The following is a 20,180-nucleotide window of genomic DNA, read 5'->3' as shown; positions in this document are numbered from 1 at the left end:
CTGTCACCGCTTCTCATGAATTCACTCTTAAGAGTCAACTACTTCGTATCACAATGAAAGGTGAGGAAAAACCAATTGATTACTTAAGCAGGGCACAAGAATATGCAACCGCCTTGGCTAATATCGGAGAACCGGTCAAAGATAAAGACCTTGTCATGTTAACTCTTGCTGGACTAAGAGAAGAATACAATGGTTTGAAGGCAAACCTGCTGGCTCGACAGCCTCCTGTCTCCTTTCATGAGATATATGCTATTTTATGTGATCATGACTATGTAGTCACCAAAGTTTTAAATGCTAATCCCCAAGCTTTATTGGCTGCTGCTTCTCCTGCATCACAGCAGCCCTCGGCTGTCCCCAACCCTTCGGTTATGCAACCGACTATTGAACAATTACAACAACAACTTCAAAATATCCAACTTATGGCATCTCAAATGGGTTTTCAACTAAACCCCACATCATCACCACGCCCTCAAGCTTATTTTGGGTCTCGTTCTTTCAATACAAATCGTGGTGGTCGAAATTCTCGTGGCTACTCAAGGGGAAACTCCCGTGGTTCGTTCACTCCACGACCACCAGACAATGGTGGTGGAAGACAATTTTCTTGGGCCTCCACTCAAAATACTGTCTACGGGCACTGTAATTGATGTGGCATAGGTCATCTACCTTCACAATGTCCAAATCATTAGAATTCGCAGCCACAACCATCTCCAGAAGCAAACTTTACCGCCTTCTCTGATGCTGCTTCATCTTCTGGAAGTGCTTGGAAGCCCGACACTGGTGCCACTCATCATGCCATCCCAGACTTATCGAGCTTGGACAACTCTGAGGCATATTATGGTAATGATTCCTTACTTGTTGGCAATGGTCATTCTATACCCATTTTTCACATTGGTTCATCCAAAATTTACTCTTCCAACAAAACCTTTAAACTTTCCGATATTCTTCATGTTCCTGAACTTAAACAAAACCTTTTATCAGTTCAAAAATTTTGTCTTGACAATAACGTTTTCTTTGAATTTCACTCTGCTTATTTTGTTGTGAAGGACGAGTCTACACGCACTACCCTCCTCACGGGCCCCAGTGAACAGGGTTTGTACTCCATCCGCCTTCCATAACTCAAGTATTTGCCCAAGGTTGCCTTCACTGCTGTCAAAGCTTCTTCGAACATTTGACATCAACGTCTAGGACATCCTCATGCTCAAGTTTTTAATTCAATTGTTTCTCATTGTTCTTTACCTGTTTCGGACAAATTATCTAGTAATTTTTGTTCTTCTTGTCAAATGGGAAAATCCTCAAAAATGTCTTTGTCTGATTCTAATTTTCGTAGTCATAATATCTTAGATCTTGTTTATTGTGATGTTTGGGGCCCATCTCCATCACCGTCTCTTGATGGTTATCGATATTTTCTTCTTTGTGTTGACCATTGCACCCGCTATATGTGGATTTACCCCTTAACACAAAAGTCTGATGCTTACGTAATATTAACCAATTTCATTACCATGGCCGAACACCAATACAACACTAAATTAAAATGTATCCAATCTGACTGGGGAGGGGAGTTTCGACCCCTTACCACTATCTGTCACAACCTTGGCATTATCCATCGCCGTTCTTGTCCCCACACCAGTGAACAAAACGGTTTTGTTGAATGACGACATCGGCACGTCGTCGAAACGGGTCTCTCTTATTGGCCCAATCCAGCCTTCCCCAACGCTTCTGGTACTTTGTTTTTGAGACAGCCGTCTACCTCATAAATCGGCTTCCTTCCCGTGTGTCGTCCAATAAATCTCCTTTCGAACACATCTTTCAGTGCAAACCCGATTATTCATTTCTTCGAGTTTTCGGGTCTCAATGTTTTCCTTACCTACACCCATATAACCGTCACAAAATTGACTTCCGCTCCACTCCTTGTGTCTTCCTTGGTTATAGTCTATCTCACCATGGCTATCGGTGCTTTGACCCATCTACTGAGCGTATATACATTGCTCGACATGTCCGATTTAATGAACATGTCTTCCCATATCAACCATCGCCTGACCCTACTCCTTCGTCCCAACCAGACTCACCTTACATCTCCGTTTTCCCAAATCCACCACCCGGTTTCCCACCCGAGCCTACCTCTTCTCTTCCCTCACCTCCGCCCTCTCCTATCCCACATAACCAAACAACCCAAACCACTCCAGCTTCCCTTTCATCTCCATCCTCCCCAAACATTCCACAACCCTCGGCCCCACACCTTTCAACACCAACACCACCAAACATACCCACCTCCCAACCACCACCGGCCCCAAGGCCACGACCCTCTAACCTACGGCCCAACCCAAAGCAACCTGACCGTTACAATCCTGCTGCTTATACGGCCAATATTTCCTCATCGTTACCCGTTGAACCAACTAATTTTACCATTGCTAACAAGTATGCTGAATGGCGCCAAGCCATGTCCGAGGAGATAGACGCCCTTTGTAAGAATGGAACTTGGACACTCGTGCCCCCTGTACCTAACGCTAATATTGTTGATTGTAAATGGGTATACAGGTTGAAAACAGATGAATATGGTAAAATCAGCAGGTATAAAGCCCGCTTGGTTGCAAAAGGCTTTAATCAGCAGCATGGGGTGGACTATCATGAGACGTTTAGTCCAGAAATTAAACTTGCCACAATTCGGACCATCTTATCCTTAGTTGTCACTAATCGCTGGTCTTTGCGACAGTTGGACATTCAGACAGCTTTCTTGCATGGCGATCTTGAGGAAACAGTTTATATGCGCCAGCCACCGGGGTTTGTTGACCCTAATAAACCAACTCATGTCTGTCTCCTCAACAAATCATTATATGGTCTCAAGCAGGCTCCCCGTGCTTGGTTCAACAAACTCTCTACTGCTCTTCATCAGTTGGGGTTCTCTGGGTCTAAGACAGATCCATCACTATTTATCCTCAACCAATCGGGCTCTCTGGTTTATCTTCTTGTGTACGTTGATGATATCATCATCACGGGTAATAACTCTCACACTGTGGCCATGCTTATTGATCGTCTCAACTCTTTATTTGCTCTAAAAGATTTGGGGCAACTGCATTATTTTCTTGGGGTAGAAGTTGTTCACCACAACTCTGATTTGGTCCTTTCTCAGCGAAAATACATTGGGGACATCCTCCATCGAGCTGGCTTGGCAGATTGCAAACCCATCTCCACACCTATGAGCATCTCTCATGCTTTACTTCCTGATGATAGCTCCCCACTAGATGATCCTTCTAGATACCGGCAGACCGTTGGTGCTCTTCAGTATGCTACGCTTTCCCGGCCCGACATCGCCTTTGCTGTCAACCGGGTCTGTCAGTTTATGCATGCCCCGACTGAGAATCACTGGGCTGCAGTTAAACGCATTCTGCGTTACTTGAAAGGCACCCTAAACATGGGTTTTTGGATTCGTCATAACTCTGGATATCGGCTTTAAGCCTTTTCCGACTCTCATTGGTCTAACGATTTACAGGCTTTCTCGGACTCTGACTGGGCAGGTTGCCCTATCGATCGTCGCTCCACGGGGGGATTTGCTATCTACTTATGCTCAAACCTTATTTTTTGGTCAGCCAGAAAACAGAAAACGGTCTCTCGCTCCTCAACAGAATCTGAGTACAAGGCCATTGCAGACACGGTTGCAGAGTTACTTTGGCTCAAATCTCTTCTTCGTGAGCTTGGTTTGAATAGCGATGCACCCACACTTGTCACACCCCGAAATTATCAGAGCTGGCGTGACTGGACCGGTATCTTCATTGCACAGCGGAAGCAATTAGCTAAGACTTCTAGAAAATGAACGCCGCTAAGTACTCGAATTCCCATGGGTTCTCCTATTCCAACCGTTCCATAGTTTTGAAAATGCAACCTGAGAAAGAACATGCAAAAAGTCAACATAAAGTTGAGCGAGTTCATAGTTTGTTTTGAAAAGATTTAAAATAAATCTTTTTGATAACCGGTTTTAAAAGTTGTTGAGAAAATATAGAAAAATCATTTTCTTGGCATGATATATGAGGACTGTGAGTCTAGCCCATGAGAGTGTTTGTGCATTGCACGAGAGAGAATGGGCCGAGCCCAAACGAACCTTTGTAAGCAGGATCAGCGCTTCCTCTTACTTAGGTATAACTTGAAAAACGTTACCAAAGTTTGTAATTCATGTATTTGTGAGTTTCCATCAAATGAATCTTATGAATACATGAAAGTTTTAGTGTTGTAAATGGGTATGTAAAGCGTCTATGAACAGGTTGATCGTTAATGTTTCGCGAGGACAATAACGTATGCAGCGACATAGGAAGTACTCAACCTGTGTAGACGGTTTTTAGTGTCGAATCACCTCGACTGTGTCGAATCACCTCGACTGTGTGAATCACCTTGACTGTGTCGAATCCCCTCGACTGTGTCGAATCACCTCGACTGTGTCGAATCACCTCGACTGTGTCGAATCACCTCGACTGGGTCGAATCCCCTCGACTGTGTCGAATCACCTCGACTGTGTCGAATCACCTCGACTGTGTCGCCCGTACCCATTAGAAAATCATGCACGTTTCGTAAATATGAAGGCGTTTTGTAAAACCGGTATGTTTGATCGAAATCATTCGTAAACCATTTAAGTTCCTTGAAATTCATTCGCAACACGGTTTAGAAATACGAGTTTTCGTCCATCGAAAAGTTGTTTATTTTTGCAAAACTTGCATGTCTTTCCACCCCCGAAAACATTTATAAAAATGTAAAATAGTAAAAAGTGGGGGTTATGAACTCACCTTGACATTCCTATGCAAAGCTAGCCTAGCGTGATTCCGTAGTGTCGTTCCAATAACGTGTATTTAGCTAGCGTGCAACTATAGTATTCCTGATCAAAGAATAATTATAAGTTTCTAATAAAACAACTTAGTTAAACTACGTGTCCGAGCTCTACCGAGTCGTTAACTAAACGACCCTAAGGTAGTTGTTATTTGACTTAGAATAACCAATCTATGGTTATTTGATCCCGTTCATAATCGGGATAAAACTAAGTCTCGAGATCGACTTAGCTTTCGAGTGATTTTGGATATATATTTATATCTATAAATATAAAATATATTTACATAGCCGTGTTAGCTGTCGCGAATAGAAGGCGTAGATGGATAATGGCACGTCTCGTCGTAGCTTTCATAAGACGTAACTAAATAAATACATATATTTATGTTCGAATCGTTGGTGTTTGGAATAAATATAAAACATTACATTATATTTATTTTATAAAAGTATACGGATTAACGACGTTTGAAATGAATATAAGCAATTGTATATTCGTAGAATATTCGGATTCTAAATAGTTGAGAGAAATATAAATAATTATATTTACTTTATAAGATTTCCGGATACTAAACGTTTGAAATAAATATGAAAACTACATTTAGTGTGTAAAAGGGTTTAAAGTCGCCGTTGAAATAAATATAAACCGTTATATTTTATTTCATAAAAAAAATTATACGAAGTCGACGTGTGAACTAAATATTCTTATCCACAATGTTTAAAATAGATATACACGTTATATTCATCGTATAAAAGCGTTCGGAATATCGATGTTTCTAAACGTTGGAACCAATATAATAAATGTCAGGTTTCAATGTTTCGTTAAGTAATTAGTCGCCAAAATAAATATATCCGTATATGTAGTTTATAATAAAAACTCGGATTTTTCAACAAGTGTCGTTTTTATAACAATACACGTTTCGTTAACCAAGTTTTTAACGAAAATCGGGCAGAGTTTCCTTTGTTTTTAGGATGCCTCGACAATCAAAGTTGTCGTTATTTGTCAAAAATTCAACAATAATCCAAACAATATATAATAATCTTGTCAAATGCGCCAAAATCAAAACAAGGTCGCTAATATATAGGCGTTATTTAATCGGGTCGAGCTCGGTTGCGAGTTTAACTGAGAATCTTAAAAACTATATCGAGCTAACTAAATTTCGCGTCGTTAACTTTACCGGGTCGCGTGCGGACTGGTTTGACCATTATTGACTGTAGTTGACTGAGTTGACTCGGTTTGACCGAGTTGAATCAGGTTGACCGAGCTTTGACCTGTTGACTGACTTTGACCGTGACCCAAAATCTGAACCGGAACCTACGAGATCAGAATCGACATCTGAACTGAACCGAGACCCATGACTTAACCGGTTAACCATTGAGCCGAACCGAGGATCCCGAGCCGTAGTTTCCGAGCCAAACTGGAATTAAAACTGCACACCCTTATCAATCTAGCCACCAAATCAGCAACAACCATCATCTTTTGTCACCAAAACAGAACAGAAGACGAAGAGAACGGGGACGAGGTTTACCGTGAATTTTGTCGAATCAGAGCACTACCACCGCCGCCATGGCGGCGCTGCCGCCTGTCGCCGTCGCCGCTCGCCGGAGCTCGACGGCTCCTCCTCCTCTTTCCGTCTCTCTCTCTCCGCCGCCACCGATAAGCCACGTCGTCGCCGCCTCGCCGCCGTGAGCGGCGGTCTCCTATCTGCCATCTCGGGTCTCTCTCTCCTCGCCGCCACCCCCTTCTTTTCTCGGTTCTGACGTCGCACCACCACCAGACGGTGGTGGTGGTGGTGGTTAACAGGGAGGGGTTTATGGGGTGAGTTATAAAAGAAGTGGGGGATGGGGTATTTGCAGGTAAGGGAAATCAAGAGGGAGAGATGAAGGAGTGAGAGATGTCTCTGTGCTTTGCTTATGTGAAGAGATTAGTGAATTAGGGTTTTTAGCTTGAAGGAGAAAGAGAGCAGAGGAAATTTTGAGTGGTGTGCGTGTGTTTTTGAATCTTTTGAATCTGAGGTTTCAAATGAAAGATAAGGTTATAGCAAGACATATATACCTAGGGTTTTAATGTAATGGGTTGGGCCAAGGGCCCATTAACGTGTTTAGAGCGGCCCAATCAAAATTCTAAAGCCCGTTTCTCGAGCCCGATCCTCGTAGTATGTCGTAAAGTAAAATTTTATAGTCAAAACGCCTAAAGTTATGTCGTATATCGCTATTCGGCGCGTATGTTCGCAGTTGCGTTAAAATCGCGTCAAACACTTCGGTTGTCATTTTAATCCGTTTTTCGTTTTGTTTTTTTTTTCCATTTTTCGATCAGTTTTCAACTACGAACATTATTAAAATTCGAAAACAAATCTAAATATATTGCAACATATTAGTATCAAGACGAAATTTGAGCCTGGTGCTTCCGTTTCATCGTTTATTATCGGTGCGTTACTGTTTCCGCGTTCTTCGTTCGCGTTTGCGGTTTGTGTTGTTTGAAAGCATAATATTTTCGCAAAACGAATTCCACAAGTATATGTTATATGTATAAACTTCGTAATCGACGACGTTGTCAGTATTTTTCACGGCATCAGTTCGTTATCGTTTATCGTTACGCAGTTGCTCCGAAATTCACCATACGTGCACTGTAGCGTCAGATAAGCATTCCTGGACATTCCAATGGCCTCGTTACGTTAATTCGTGCCTTAAACACTATTCATTATCGACTTAAACGTTGGTTAATCACATAATTAGAGGCCGTTAATTACCGGTTGTCACATTCTCCCCCTGTTGCAGAAATTTCGTCCTCGAAATTTAGTCTGTGTTATCTCCTCAGAGTTGTGTCGCTTCTAGGTAAGTCTGAATAATACCAAAATGAATGACCGCGTAATCAAGTTAAGACTTATTCAGATTACGTGAACGTAAGGACATTTTGCATCAATAAAAACCCAATGGTTCAACTGAGTTTGTTCCAGAAATCGATGTCAAGTGAACGAAGCGTAGTGATACTATCACCAATGCGACCAAGTTTACAGTGTTCAATAAAAGAGGAATGTCGACCAATAGAATTCCAAATGAACGTTCACAATATGCAAATCAATTTTTGAAACAATAGAATTCATTACCAACGGAAACTAGCGTTGGTTGTTGTATAAGTGAAACTCGAATTCAACAAACTCAAATAAATAGAATCATAAAATGATTTATCAACTATCGAACCCTTAAACGAATAAAATCACGCGTTGACATTATTGAGTTGCAAGGATACACCGAAATGAAATTCAACCGAACCTGGTGTATCATCGTCTTAACACATAGTTGCATTAAGACTACTAAAATGATGTGTCAAACAAAAAGCATATACAGTTTCGCATGAAACGACTGATCGTAATTAGCACAAGCTACAAGTTTATACCGACGCCACAAGGTGTCGTAGTGAATTCAGCAATTCAGCAATAGCGGTGATCGAACAAATATCACCTGTGTTTTGCATGAAACGCTTGATCATGATTAGCCCAAGCTACATGTTTATACCGACACCACAAGGTGTCGTAGTGATCGAAATAATTCAATAATAGGGGTGACTGAACAAACATCACCTTGTTTTGAAATCAAGTGAGAGATTCAACGAAGTAAATCTGAATGTCAGTTTCAAACAATTCTCATAGGATTTTCGATTGAAAATGAAACAAATAAATAATGTTTTCGATCGAATATGGAAAGCAATGAATATCACAAGATGTTCGATCGATACTGAAAGAACCGTTAGGAGGTACACTGAAATACGAAATGAATTTGTGTACCATTATCTTAACACACGAGTGTATTAAGATTGCTTTAATATGATAAATCAACAAGGCGGATTTAATATCAATAAACAAATGAATAAATAATTAAATCCGTACATGAGGTGAGCAACGAGATTAGCGCAAGCTTCAAATTTGTGAGAACGTCACCACAAGGTGATCGTGATCAAGGAAACGAATCAATGAAGTCAAAGACCAAACAAGCATGTTATAGTTCAAAACAAATGAAGTGCTTGTTGGGATTATTTCGAATATGATGGCCTCAATCCATCATATGGAATCTTAAATTGAATATCTATTACCAGCAAGTTCAATCAATTGAACTTGGTTGAAACATTAACCAGCAAGGAATTCATGTATCAATAAAAAGTTTCGACATGGCCATAACGAAAAACCATGTATGCCACTCAAAAGAAAATGAGTTTTCGAAGAAATCCGTTGACTCGATAACAAGGAGTCAACATTTTGCAATAATACGGGTCGTCTAGAATACAATGCGAAGATTTAGTATAGCGAAATAATATTTGAACTTGATAATGCAACAATTTCAAGTGAAGCCACATGCTTAACAAATAACGCATGGGTAACATATGAATTCATCAAGAAATGAAACAAATGAATGTTTGCTATCAAGAAATAAATCCTCGTGATACAAGGACCATTAGGGGGAGTAGAAGTGGAAAGATCTACTCATTATATGCAAAATTCAGAATTTCAATAAAAGAATTTAAGGACTTTACCTGGAAGTTCGTGTGATAACCGGTTGTTAGATGACATTACCATGGAATATCGAACATAGTGTAATCGCCTTAATGAAGTAGGGGGAATGCGAAGACATGTGACTTCCTTTGCAGCGCCAATAATTGTGAGTCCCTTCAGACTAAGAATCGATTGTTATGAAATCCCAGTTAAACGTACCTCAGCATGATTTGTGTCATTTGCAGGATCACGTGGCAAATTGCCGCATTTCGAGCAGTAATTCTCTCGCTGACAGAATTAGCATCATTGTTGTCGTGCCCAAGTGTGTTTTCCAAAGGCATTACCTCGAAAGTCGGGTGTGATGTACTTCGACATCCGCTGACGTGTAGTTTAAGTTTCACGTATAGTTGCGCAATAGCATTTCGTTCCACGTAGATTACCTGCTTAGGTAATTAAAATAGCACAGACGACAAAATATAATAGCGTTTGCCCGAGTTAATAATCGCGATTCCTACGTGATGACCTTTAATGAATTTCGACATGAGTTTTCCAAAGGTCCTAGATGCATGTTATCAAAACTCTAAAGGTTTTGCTTACTGAATGGAATCGTTTCGTGTATCATGTATCTAACACAACTCTTGTGTATGTTTAAAAACCAAAATGTTGACTCATTGTTTTCGGCAACGGTTGGAACCCATATTCGAGTCTTAGGCGTTATGTATGTGTTCAAGTCTTAATAATCTAATTCCCCAGAGGAAAGTGAGGTTAAAGCCTAGGTATCTCTACAGAAACCAAATTCGCTGAAACCTATGGCTCTGATACCAATCTGTCACACCCCGAAATTATCAGAGCTGGCGTGACTGGACCGGTATCTTCATTGCACAGCGGAAGCAATTAGCTAAGACTTCTAGAAAATGAACGCCGCTAAGTACTCGAATTCCCATGGGTTCTCCTATTCCAACCGTTCCATAGTTTTGAAAATGCAACCTGAGAAAGAACATGCAAAAAGTCAACATAAAGTTGAGCGAGTTCATAGTTTGTTTTGAAAAGATTTAAAATAAATCTTTTTGATAACCGGTTTTAAAAGTTGTTGAGAAAATATAGAAAAATCATTTTCTTGGCATGATATATGAGGACTGTGAGTCTAGCCCATGAGAGTGTTTGTGCATTGCACGAGAGAGAATGGGCCGAGCCCAAACGAACCTTTGTAAGCAGGATCAGCGCTTCCTCTTACTTAGGTATAACTTGAAAAACGTTACCAAAGTTTGTAATTCATGTATTTGTGAGTTTCCATCAAATGAATCTTATGAATACATGAAAGTTTTAGTGTTGTAAATGGGTATGTAAAGCGTCTATGAACAGGTTGATCGTTAATGTTTCGCGAGGACAATAACGTATGCAGCGACATAGGAAGTACTCAACCTGTGTAGACGGTTTTTAGTGTCGAATCACCTCGACTGTGTCGAATCACCTCGACTGTGTGAATCACCTTGACTGTGTCGAATCCCCTCGACTGTGTCGAATCACCTCGACTGTGTCGAATCACCTCGACTGTGTCGAATCACCTCGACTGGGTCGAATCCCCTCGACTGTGTCGAATCACCTCGACTGTGTCGAATCACCTCGACTGTGTCGCCCGTACCCATTAGAAAATCATGCACGTTTCGTAAATATGAAGGCGTTTTGTAAAACCGGTATGTTTGATCGAAATCATTCGTAAACCATTTAAGTTCCTTGAAATTCATTCGCAACACGGTTTAGAAATACGAGTTTTCGTCCATCGAAAAGTTGTTTATTTTTGCAAAACTTGCATGTCTTTCCACCCCCGAAAACATTTATAAAAATGTAAAATAGTAAAAAGTGGGGGTTATGAACTCACCTTGACATTCCTATGCAAAGCTAGCCTAGCGTGATTCCGTAGTGTCGTTCCAATAACGTGTATTTAGCTAGCGTGCAACTATAGTATTCCTGATCAAAGAATAATTATAAGTTTCTAATAAAACAACTTAGTTAAACTACGTGTCCGAGCTCTACCGAGTCATTAACTAAACGACCCTAAGGTAGTTGTTATTTGACTTAGAATAACCAATCTATGGTTATTTGATCCCGTTCATAATCGGGATAAAACTAAGTCTCGAGATCGACTTAGCTTTCGAGTGATTTTGGATATATATTTATATCTATAAATATAAAATATATTTACATAGCCGTGTTAGCTGTCGCGAATAGAAGGCGTAGATGGATAATGGCACGTCTCGTCGTAGCTTTCATAAGACGTAACTAAATAAATACATATATTTATGTTCGAATCGTTGGTGTTTGGAATAAATATAAAACATTACATTATATTTATTTTATAAAAGTATACGGATTAACGACGTTTGAAATGAATATAAGCAATTGTATATTCGTAAAATATTCGGATTCTAAATAGTTGAGAGAAATATAAATAATTATATTTACTTTATAAGATTTCCGGATACTAAACGTTTGAAATAAATATGAAAACTACATTTAGTGTGTAAAAGGGTTTAAAGTCGCCGTTGAAATAAATATAAACCGTTATATTTTATTTCATAAAAAAAATTATACGAAGTCGACGTGTGAACTAAATATTCTTATCCACAATGTTTAAAATAGATATACACGTTATATTCATCGTATAAAAGCGTTCGGAATATCGATGTTTCTAAACGTTGGAACCAATATAATAAATGTCAGGTTTCAATGTTTCGTTAAGTAATTAGTCGCCAAAATAAATATATCCGTATATGTAGTTTATAATAAAAACTCGGATTTTTCAACAAGTGTCGTTTTTATAACAATACACGTTTCGTTAACCAAGTTTTTAACGAAAATCGGGCAGAGTTTCCTTTGTTTTTAGGATGCCTCGACAATCAAAGTTGTCGTTATTTGTCAAAAATTCAACAATAATCCAAACAATATATAATAATCTTGTCAAATGCGCCAAAATCAAAACAAGGTCGCTAATATATAGGCGTTATTTAATCGGGTCGAGCTCGGTTGCGAGTTTAACTGAGAATCTTAAAAACTATATCGAGCTAACTAAATTTCGCGTCGTTAACTTTACCGGGTCGCGTGCGGACTGGTTTGACCATTATTGACTGTAGTTGACTGAGTTGACTCGGTTTGACCGAGTTGAATCAGGTTGACCGAGCTTTGACCTGTTGACTGACTTTGACCGTGACCCAAAATCTGAACCGGAACCTACGAGATCAGAATCGACATCTGAACTGAACCGAGACCCATGACTTAACCGGTTAACCATTGAGCCGAACCGAGGATCCCGAGCCGTAGTTTCCGAGCCAAACTGGAATTAAAACTGCACACCCTTATCAATCTAGCCACCAAATCAGCAACAACCATCATCTTTTGTCACCAAAACAGAACAGAAGACGAAGAGAACGGGGACGAGGTTTACCGTGAATTTTGTCGAATCAGAGCACTACCACCGCCGCCATGGCGGCGCTGCCGCCTGTCGCCGTCGCCGCTCGCCGGAGCTCGACGGCTCCTCCTCCTCTTTCCGTCTCTCTCTCTCCGCCGCCACCGATAAGCCACGTCGTCGCCGCCTCGCCGCCGTGAGCGGCGGTCTCCTATCTGCCATCTCGGGTCTCTCTCTCCTCGCCGCCACCCCCTTCTTTTCTCGGTTCTGACGTCGCACCACCACCAGACGGTGGTGGTGGTGGTGGTTAACAGGGAGGGGTTTATGGGGTGAGTTATAAAAGAAGTGGGGGATGGGGTATTTGCAGGTAAGGGAAATCAAGAGGGAGAGATGAAGGAGTGAGAGATGTCTCTGTGCTTTGCTTATGTGAAGAGATTAGTGAATTAGGGTTTTTAGCTTGAAGGAGAAAGAGAGCAGAGGAAATTTTGAGTGGTGTGCGTGTGTTTTTGAATCTTTTGAATCTGAGGTTTCAAATGAAAGATAAGGTTATAGCAAGACATATATACCTAGGGTTTTAATGTAATGGGTTGGGCCAAGGGCCCATTAACGTGTTTAGAGCGGCCCAATCAAAATTCTAAAGCCCGTTTCTCGAGCCCGATCCTCGTAGTATGTCGTAAAGTAAAATTTTATAGTCAAAACGCCTAAAGTTATGTCGTATATCGCTATTCGGCGCGTATGTTCGCAGTTGCGTTAAAATCGCGTCAAACACTTCGGTTGTCATTTTAATCCGTTTTTCGTTTTGTTTTTTTTTTTTCCATTTTTCGATCAGTTTTCAACTACGAACATTATTAAAATTCGAAAACAAATCTAAATATATTGCAACATATTAGTATCAAGACGAAATTTGAGCCTGGTGCTTCCGTTTCATCGTTTATTATCGGTGCGTTACTGTTTCCGCGTTCTTCGTTCGCGTTTGCGGTTTGTGTTGTTTGAAAGCATAATATTTTCGCAAAACGAATTCCACAAGTATATGTTATATGTATAAACTTCGTAATCGACGACGTTGTCAGTATTTTTCACGGCATCAGTTCGTTATCGTTTATCGTTACGCAGTTGCTCCGAAATTCACCATACGTGCACTGTAGCGTCAGATAAGCATTCCTGGACATTCCAATGGCCTCGTTACGTTAATTCGTGCCTTAAACACTATTCATTATCGACTTAAACGTTGGTTAATCACATAATTAGAGGCCGTTAATTACCGGTTGTCACAACACTTTGGTGTGATAATCTTGGTGCCACTTACCTCACTGCTAATCCGGTCTTTCATGCTCGCACGAAACACGTTGAGGTTGATTATCACTTTGTTCGTGAACAAGTCACTCAGGGTAGTCTCAATGTCAAGTTCATCTCTACAAAGGATCAGATAGCTGATATTTTCACGAAGCCTCTACCTTCACAGAAGTTTGATTTTCTAAGATCCAAGTTGCAGATTGCTAACCGCCCTGAACTTGCGGGGGAATATTAGACTATGTCGGCTATTATTATTATTTATGTATTGTCTAGGGTACCTAAGTGTAATTAGGTGTTCTATATATTCTGATGTAATCTTCCTTTTATTCAATTCAATAAAATTCATTATCTCTGATACATTGATTATTACCAAACCTAACTTACTAAACATAACAATCCTAACTTAACTAAACATTACACAACAACAACCTAAACATTAGAAGAACCGTATCCTTCACCCTTCTTGTTTTTCGCCTTTGTCACGGGGCAATGGCGTTCGGCGTGCTTCTTTAGAGTGGAGTTGGCGGCCGATTTCATAAACTTTCCACATTCCTTGCACCTAGCCATTACATGGTTGTCGGTCATCAAACACAAGTCGAAGTGTTTCCAAATAGTCGGGTTTCTTTTGGTTTCCAAAAGCATCACCACTTCTTCGTTGCATGCCATCATCTCTTCGTTTGATGAGTTTTTGGAGTAGTAAACTAGTAATTGAAAGTGAAATGAAGAACTTGGGGTAATAATGTGAGTGAAGGGTGAGAATTTGGGGTTTTATAGGAAAAAAACAATTTTTTTTAATATAAAATCGGTTTCCAACGGTCATATATCCGTTGGAACCGGTTCCAAACAGTGTTATGCAGCTTTTAGTTTGAAAGGACCCGACAGAACCGGTTCCTGTCAGTACCCGGTTCCAAACATTACCCGAACCCGGTTTGAAAATACCCGTAATCGGTTACATCGGTTCTATTTTTTATACTACTACCCAGGTTGAACCCGGACCCGGTTCCTCAGTGTACCCGGTTCCACTTAGTTATATCAGAACCCGGGTACGGGTAGTACCTGGTTTCGGATATTCAAAATACCCGATTATGCCCATCTCTACTTAAGATAATGCATTTTTTCAACAACTCTTCTAAAATTACATCAAACACTAGGATTGAACCTACTGTTTAATAAAAATAAAAAAAAAACTACATTGCAAAGTTTAATAAAAAAAAAACTAGGGTTGTTAAATACTTGCATTGTGTTATTTATGTGGGTGTTTGAGATTCTTTGAAGAAGACTTTTGATTCTGAGAAGTACTTTTTAAGTGAAAAAAAATCCTAAACACTATGAAAGAAGGACTTTTGGAACTAATTATGTCTTTAACAAGGAAAAAAAGAGAAGAAAGTATTTCTTACTTATTGCTTTTAAGAAAGAGAAGTTGAAAAGAAATCCCACACACCCCCTATTTGTATAGAAGACGTGAGCATTATTAAGTATTAACATTGTTATACTTGGAATAAATTATTCGAAAACACACACCAAAAAAATTAACTAGTTTTGTTTTTGCAACATCAACAAGGTTTGGTCGCTTGTTGATTTCAGGAGAAAAAAAAAAAAAACGACAACTCCAAGATTTGCATCGCTTGATGCTTCCTCCAAAACACACACAGACACATCGGCGATTTCAAAGTGTTGCCATTTACTATGCAACAATAGATCTTTATTCGATACGAGATACCCCTTCAATTTCTTTAACTCCGATCTCATGAATTCAATCTCCCATTAACCCAAACAACCATGAAAAGTTTAGAGAAATGGATCAGGGATTCAACAGGATCCGAATCCACCGGTTTTCTAAACGGTGGGTTGTTTCTTGAATCGAATTCTTTCTCCTTCGTTTCGCTACACAACACTAAGAGGAATAAAGGGTCCTCGGTTTCTTGTTCGTTGAGGCCCCGAGTTGGGTTCTTGTGTGTGACGTTGTCGGTTAAAGATAAAGGGTTTGTTGGGGAAGAAGAGGACCTTTTGGAGAAGCAAGGCGGAGCTTTGAATACTACTAAGCATCTTTGGGCTGGAGCTGTGGCTGCTATGGTCTCAAGGTCACTTCTTTATTATGGATCTTCAAATGAAATTATTTGTTTTTTTTTTTTTTGAATATTTCGTAGTTACAATACAATGTGTGCTGATTGATATATAACTACACAATGTGTTTGATATCAACACTTTTTATTCATGTTGCCACTTTGTTTCCTGCGTTTTCCGTGTTAAGATCTATTTGTATTTGATCCTGTCTCTCTATTTAGATAGTTAAAAATTACAAGTTTTGTCATTTATCTTTATACCACTTTTCGGGCGGTGTCCTTTTTAACGAATGTTGACAGGCGGTGTCATTTTTAACGAATGTTGACAGGCAGTGTCCTTTACTAGGTATTTTGTTGCAAGTTTAGTCCTTTACACCCAACCCAGTTAAAAAACCCTGTTAATTGTTGACAGACGGTGTCCTTTACTAGGTATTTTGTTGCAAGTTTAGTCCTTTACACCCAACAATTAACAGGGTTTTTTAACTGGGTTGGGTGTAAAGGACTAAACTTGCAACAAAATACCTAGTAAAGGACACCGCCTGTCAACATTCGTCAAAAAGGACACCGCCTGAAAAATGGTATAAAGACAAAGGACAAAACTTGTAATTTTTCCTTTAGATAATTGACATATCCAATCCGAATGATGTTATTGTGTTCAGAACTTTCGTTGCGCCACTTGAAAGGCTGAAGCTTGAATATATGGTTCGAGGAGAACAAAAACATCTTGTTGAACTGATCCAGTCGATCGCAGCCTCTCAAGGGATTAAAGGCTTTTGGAAAGGAAACTTTGTGAATATTCTTAGAACCGCCCCGTTCAAGGCCATCAATTTTTACGCTTATGATAAATACAGAAGTCAGCTATTGAAACTAACTGGCAATCAGGAAACGACTAACTACGAGAGGTTTATTGCCGGTGCTGCTGCGGGAATTACCGCCACTGTACTCTGCATACCCATGGATACGGTGCGTTTGCGTTATGCGTAATTGGGTATTCCGTTGTTTTGAAACTGAAATTTGTATGATTCGTGTAGATACGAACGAAAATGGTGGCGCCTGGAGGAGAAGCATTGGGAGGCGTGATCGATGCTTTTCGCCACATGATCGAAACCGAAGGATTTTTTTCATTATACAAAGGCTTGTTGCCTTCAATAATAAGCATGGCACCTTCAGGTGCAGTGTTTTACGGAGTTTACGATATCTTAAAATCAACTTATTTGCATTCACCAAACGGAAGAAAAAGACTTCAACACATGAAGGAAGCAGGGGACGGTTTAAACGCTTTGGAGCAAATGGAATTAGGTACGCTTAGAACGCTAATGTACGGGGCGATTGCTGGATGTTGTGCGGAAGCAGCTACGTATCCGTTTGAAGTTGTTAGAAGACAACTTCAAATGCAAGTCCGCGCTACGAAAATGAGTGCAGCCGCCACTTTTATAAAGATAGTTGACCAAGGTGGCATACCTGCCTTGTATGCAGGTTTGACTCCAAGTTTACTGCAGGTACCTTCATGCCTTTAAAATACTGTTTTTTTTTTTTTTTTTTTTTTTGTTCGCATTTCTGCAATATGTATTTGATAATATAATTTGTGCTTTACGCAGGTGCTACCATCTGCTGCAATAAGTTACTTTGTTTATGAACTCATGAAGATAGTCCTCAAAGTCGAACCAGAGTAAGTTTTTGTTTCGTTTTTCAAACGTTATACACCTTGTAACGAACTTTTTGGTAAGTGATTTGTTGACCGAACAAACTTTTGCCCTTGTAAGGTTTTTAACGTTCTCTCGGTTATTTTGAGAGCCTGTTTGGATTTGTCTGAGTTCCTAGATAATGTTTGTTTGATTTTGGAAGTTGTCGAGTGCTCTATCGGAGAATTGTTATGTGAATACATGAATCTGTGTGAACACAATTTGTTTCGGTTAGAGTTAAAAAGTGGATCAAAACCCATTCATTGTTAGAGATTAGTGCAGTCAATTATGGATGTTGGATTGACTAACAACTTGAAGTACTGGTTTGAATACTCTTAGAGACGCTCGGTACTCATTTTGCCCCAAACCCGTATTCCGTTTTGACCTGAACCAATTTGATAGGTTTTTTTTTTTTTTTTAAATAAAAGAAACGACCCATTTTGACCCGGACTCAATTTGGTCCAAGATTTGTTAATTATTAGATGGATGTGTTCAATCTTAGCTATCTATAAAGTCGTGGATCTATTACTACGTTTGTTCAGCGAAATAATTGAGCCGGTGGACCAAAGCTACATTGGATGCTACATGGTTGTATTCTATTGTTGATTTGACGTAGACCTGGCAAACGGGTCGGGTTGGGTCGGGTCGGGTCGGGTCATGGGTCAAAACGGGTTTGGGTCAAAATGGGTTCGGGTCAAAACGGGTCAATTAAAAAATGTGTTGTTTTGGTTCGGATTAAAACGGGTTCGGGTCGGAGTGGGTTTCGGGTCGAAACGGGTTTCGGGTCGGGTTGGTAAAAAATGTTTTTTTTAAAGAGATTGTACATCACCATCAAGGGGCAATTTTGTTCGGTTCGAAATGGTACGGGTCGAAACGGTTCACTTCAAAACGGTACGCGTCGAAACGGTACAAAACTCGTCCCGACCCCGAAACTTGTCTCTTTTCCGTCGCATGCACTCATATTTTTTTGTACTAATTTTCTATATCAACGGTTGTTGAATTTAAATCCATAAATCTGTAGTAGCGTATTTGCTTGGATTTATAAACTGATCCGCTTAATGTCTGAAATTGACTGGTTTCTGAGGAGATGATATTGATAAGGACTCTAAATTTGAGTGAGTGGAGCTGTTTAGTGGTTGACAGTGGTTGTTTTTGAGGATTGTTCGTAACCCTGGTTGTATCGAACTATGGCGGTGATCAGTTGAAACTAACTTTATCGTTTGGATTCTGGTGGAAGCTAAAAAGATATTCTATGAGAAACAGCCAGGTTATCAGTTCGCGTCGAAACGGTACTGATGGTACGGGTTGAAACGGTACGAAACTCGTTCCGACCCGAAAATCGTCTCGTGCAGAAACTCGTGTCGGCCCAAAACCCGTTGCGATCCGAAACCCGAACTGTGCCGAAACCCGACCCGAACCGACCCCGTTCCGATCCAAAACCTGCGTCGTGCCGAAACCCGTCCCGGCCCGAAACTCAATTTGAACTTAACCCGTTCCGATCCAAAACCCATTTTCGTGCCTTAACCCGTCTCGTGCAGATACCTGTGCCGGCTCGAAACCCATTCCGATCCAAAACCTTCCCCGTTTCTTTAAGACACTAACCCATATCGACCCATTTCTTTAATGTTGTCGACCCACTTTGATCCGAAAATAAAAAGATGGAATTTCAAGTGACCCATTGTGACCCATTTAATTAAAATATCTTACCAAAACCAACCCATATAATTTTAAAAGCAACCCAAACTGACCCACTTGGAGGGCTTTGGGTTAAAATTTTGAGGTCCTGTTTTTTTGGTTAATGTCTAACTCATTACTGGTGACATTGCATTCCTTATTGGTTAAAAGTTGCAATCCATTTTTAGATTAGATGATGAATTTGAACCATCTTTAGTGTTGATAGGTATTTAACTATGACCATGATGCTTGGCATATCATATATGGCTACTTGTGCAAGCCTCAATTGATTATCACAAGGGAGGGTGTGGAATATTTTTAAAGATTATAGGTCTCTAGTTATATAAAAAAAACGGTTTGGGTCACGTAAAACAAAAGAATATCAAACTAAAATTTAAATATTCATCAAATGTACATCAAAGTATTAAAACATCATTACAAACATATTTAAAATTGGGTCCTACTAGTTTTTATTTTTTGAAATCTATCCAAAACATCATCTAGAGAGACATTCTTAATGTCACACTTCAACCGATGGCGGAAACATCGGGGCGCGGTACTGAGCGAAACAGATTGTCCAGAAGTTTCCATAACAACTATAATTACCAATTATTTAAAGCAACATGTCCCATACCATGTCATAAAAGATAACATAATTATTACAGACAAGATCTAGTCAAATTGTTCTGTTCCGACAACTCAGATTTCATAATACAGACAATTGTTTATTGGTTTCTAAACCTTTCCTAGCCTCGATTTCACAGCAAGCTAAGCA

At 39.9% G+C, this 20,180-nt stretch overlaps 1 protein-coding gene and 2 long non-coding RNA genes across 3 annotated transcripts; 1 reads left to right on the top strand and 2 right to left on the bottom strand.

Moving 5' to 3' along the window:
- Nucleotides 1-5,813: 5,813 nt before the first annotated feature.
- Nucleotides 5,814-6,800, bottom strand: LOC118491310. The gene is made up of 2 exons (XR_004891217.1): nt 6,333-6,800; nt 5,814-6,251 (listed from the first exon to the last, which is right to left on the bottom strand). It is a non-coding gene; the product is annotated as an uncharacterized LOC118491310 (long non-coding RNA).
- Nucleotides 6,801-12,213: 5,413 nt separating this feature from the next.
- Nucleotides 12,214-13,200, bottom strand: LOC118491309. The gene is made up of 2 exons (XR_004891216.1): nt 12,733-13,200; nt 12,214-12,651 (listed from the first exon to the last, which is right to left on the bottom strand). It is a non-coding gene; the product is annotated as an uncharacterized LOC118491309 (long non-coding RNA).
- A 2,285-nt stretch (nt 13,201-15,485) lies between these two features.
- Nucleotides 15,486-17,970, top strand: LOC110919052 (probable mitochondrial adenine nucleotide transporter BTL3). Its single transcript, XM_022163329.2, has 4 exons — nt 15,486-16,067; nt 16,709-17,012; nt 17,081-17,548; nt 17,648-17,970. The coding sequence occupies exons 1-4, from the start codon at nt 15,766-15,768 to the stop codon at nt 17,720-17,722; spliced, it is 1,149 nt and encodes a 382-aa protein (XP_022019021.1). The 5' UTR covers nt 15,486-15,765; the 3' UTR covers nt 17,723-17,970.
- Nucleotides 17,971-20,180: the final 2,210 nt, after the last annotated feature.

This window comes from Helianthus annuus, chromosome 4 (assembly GCF_002127325.2).
Source record: "Helianthus annuus cultivar XRQ/B chromosome 4, HanXRQr2.0-SUNRISE, whole genome shotgun sequence".
Lineage (NCBI taxonomy): Eukaryota > Viridiplantae > Streptophyta > Magnoliopsida > Asterales > Asteraceae > Helianthus > Helianthus annuus.
The sequence above is the reverse complement of the archived record's forward strand: the minus strand, read 5'-3'. Positions and strand labels throughout refer to the sequence as shown.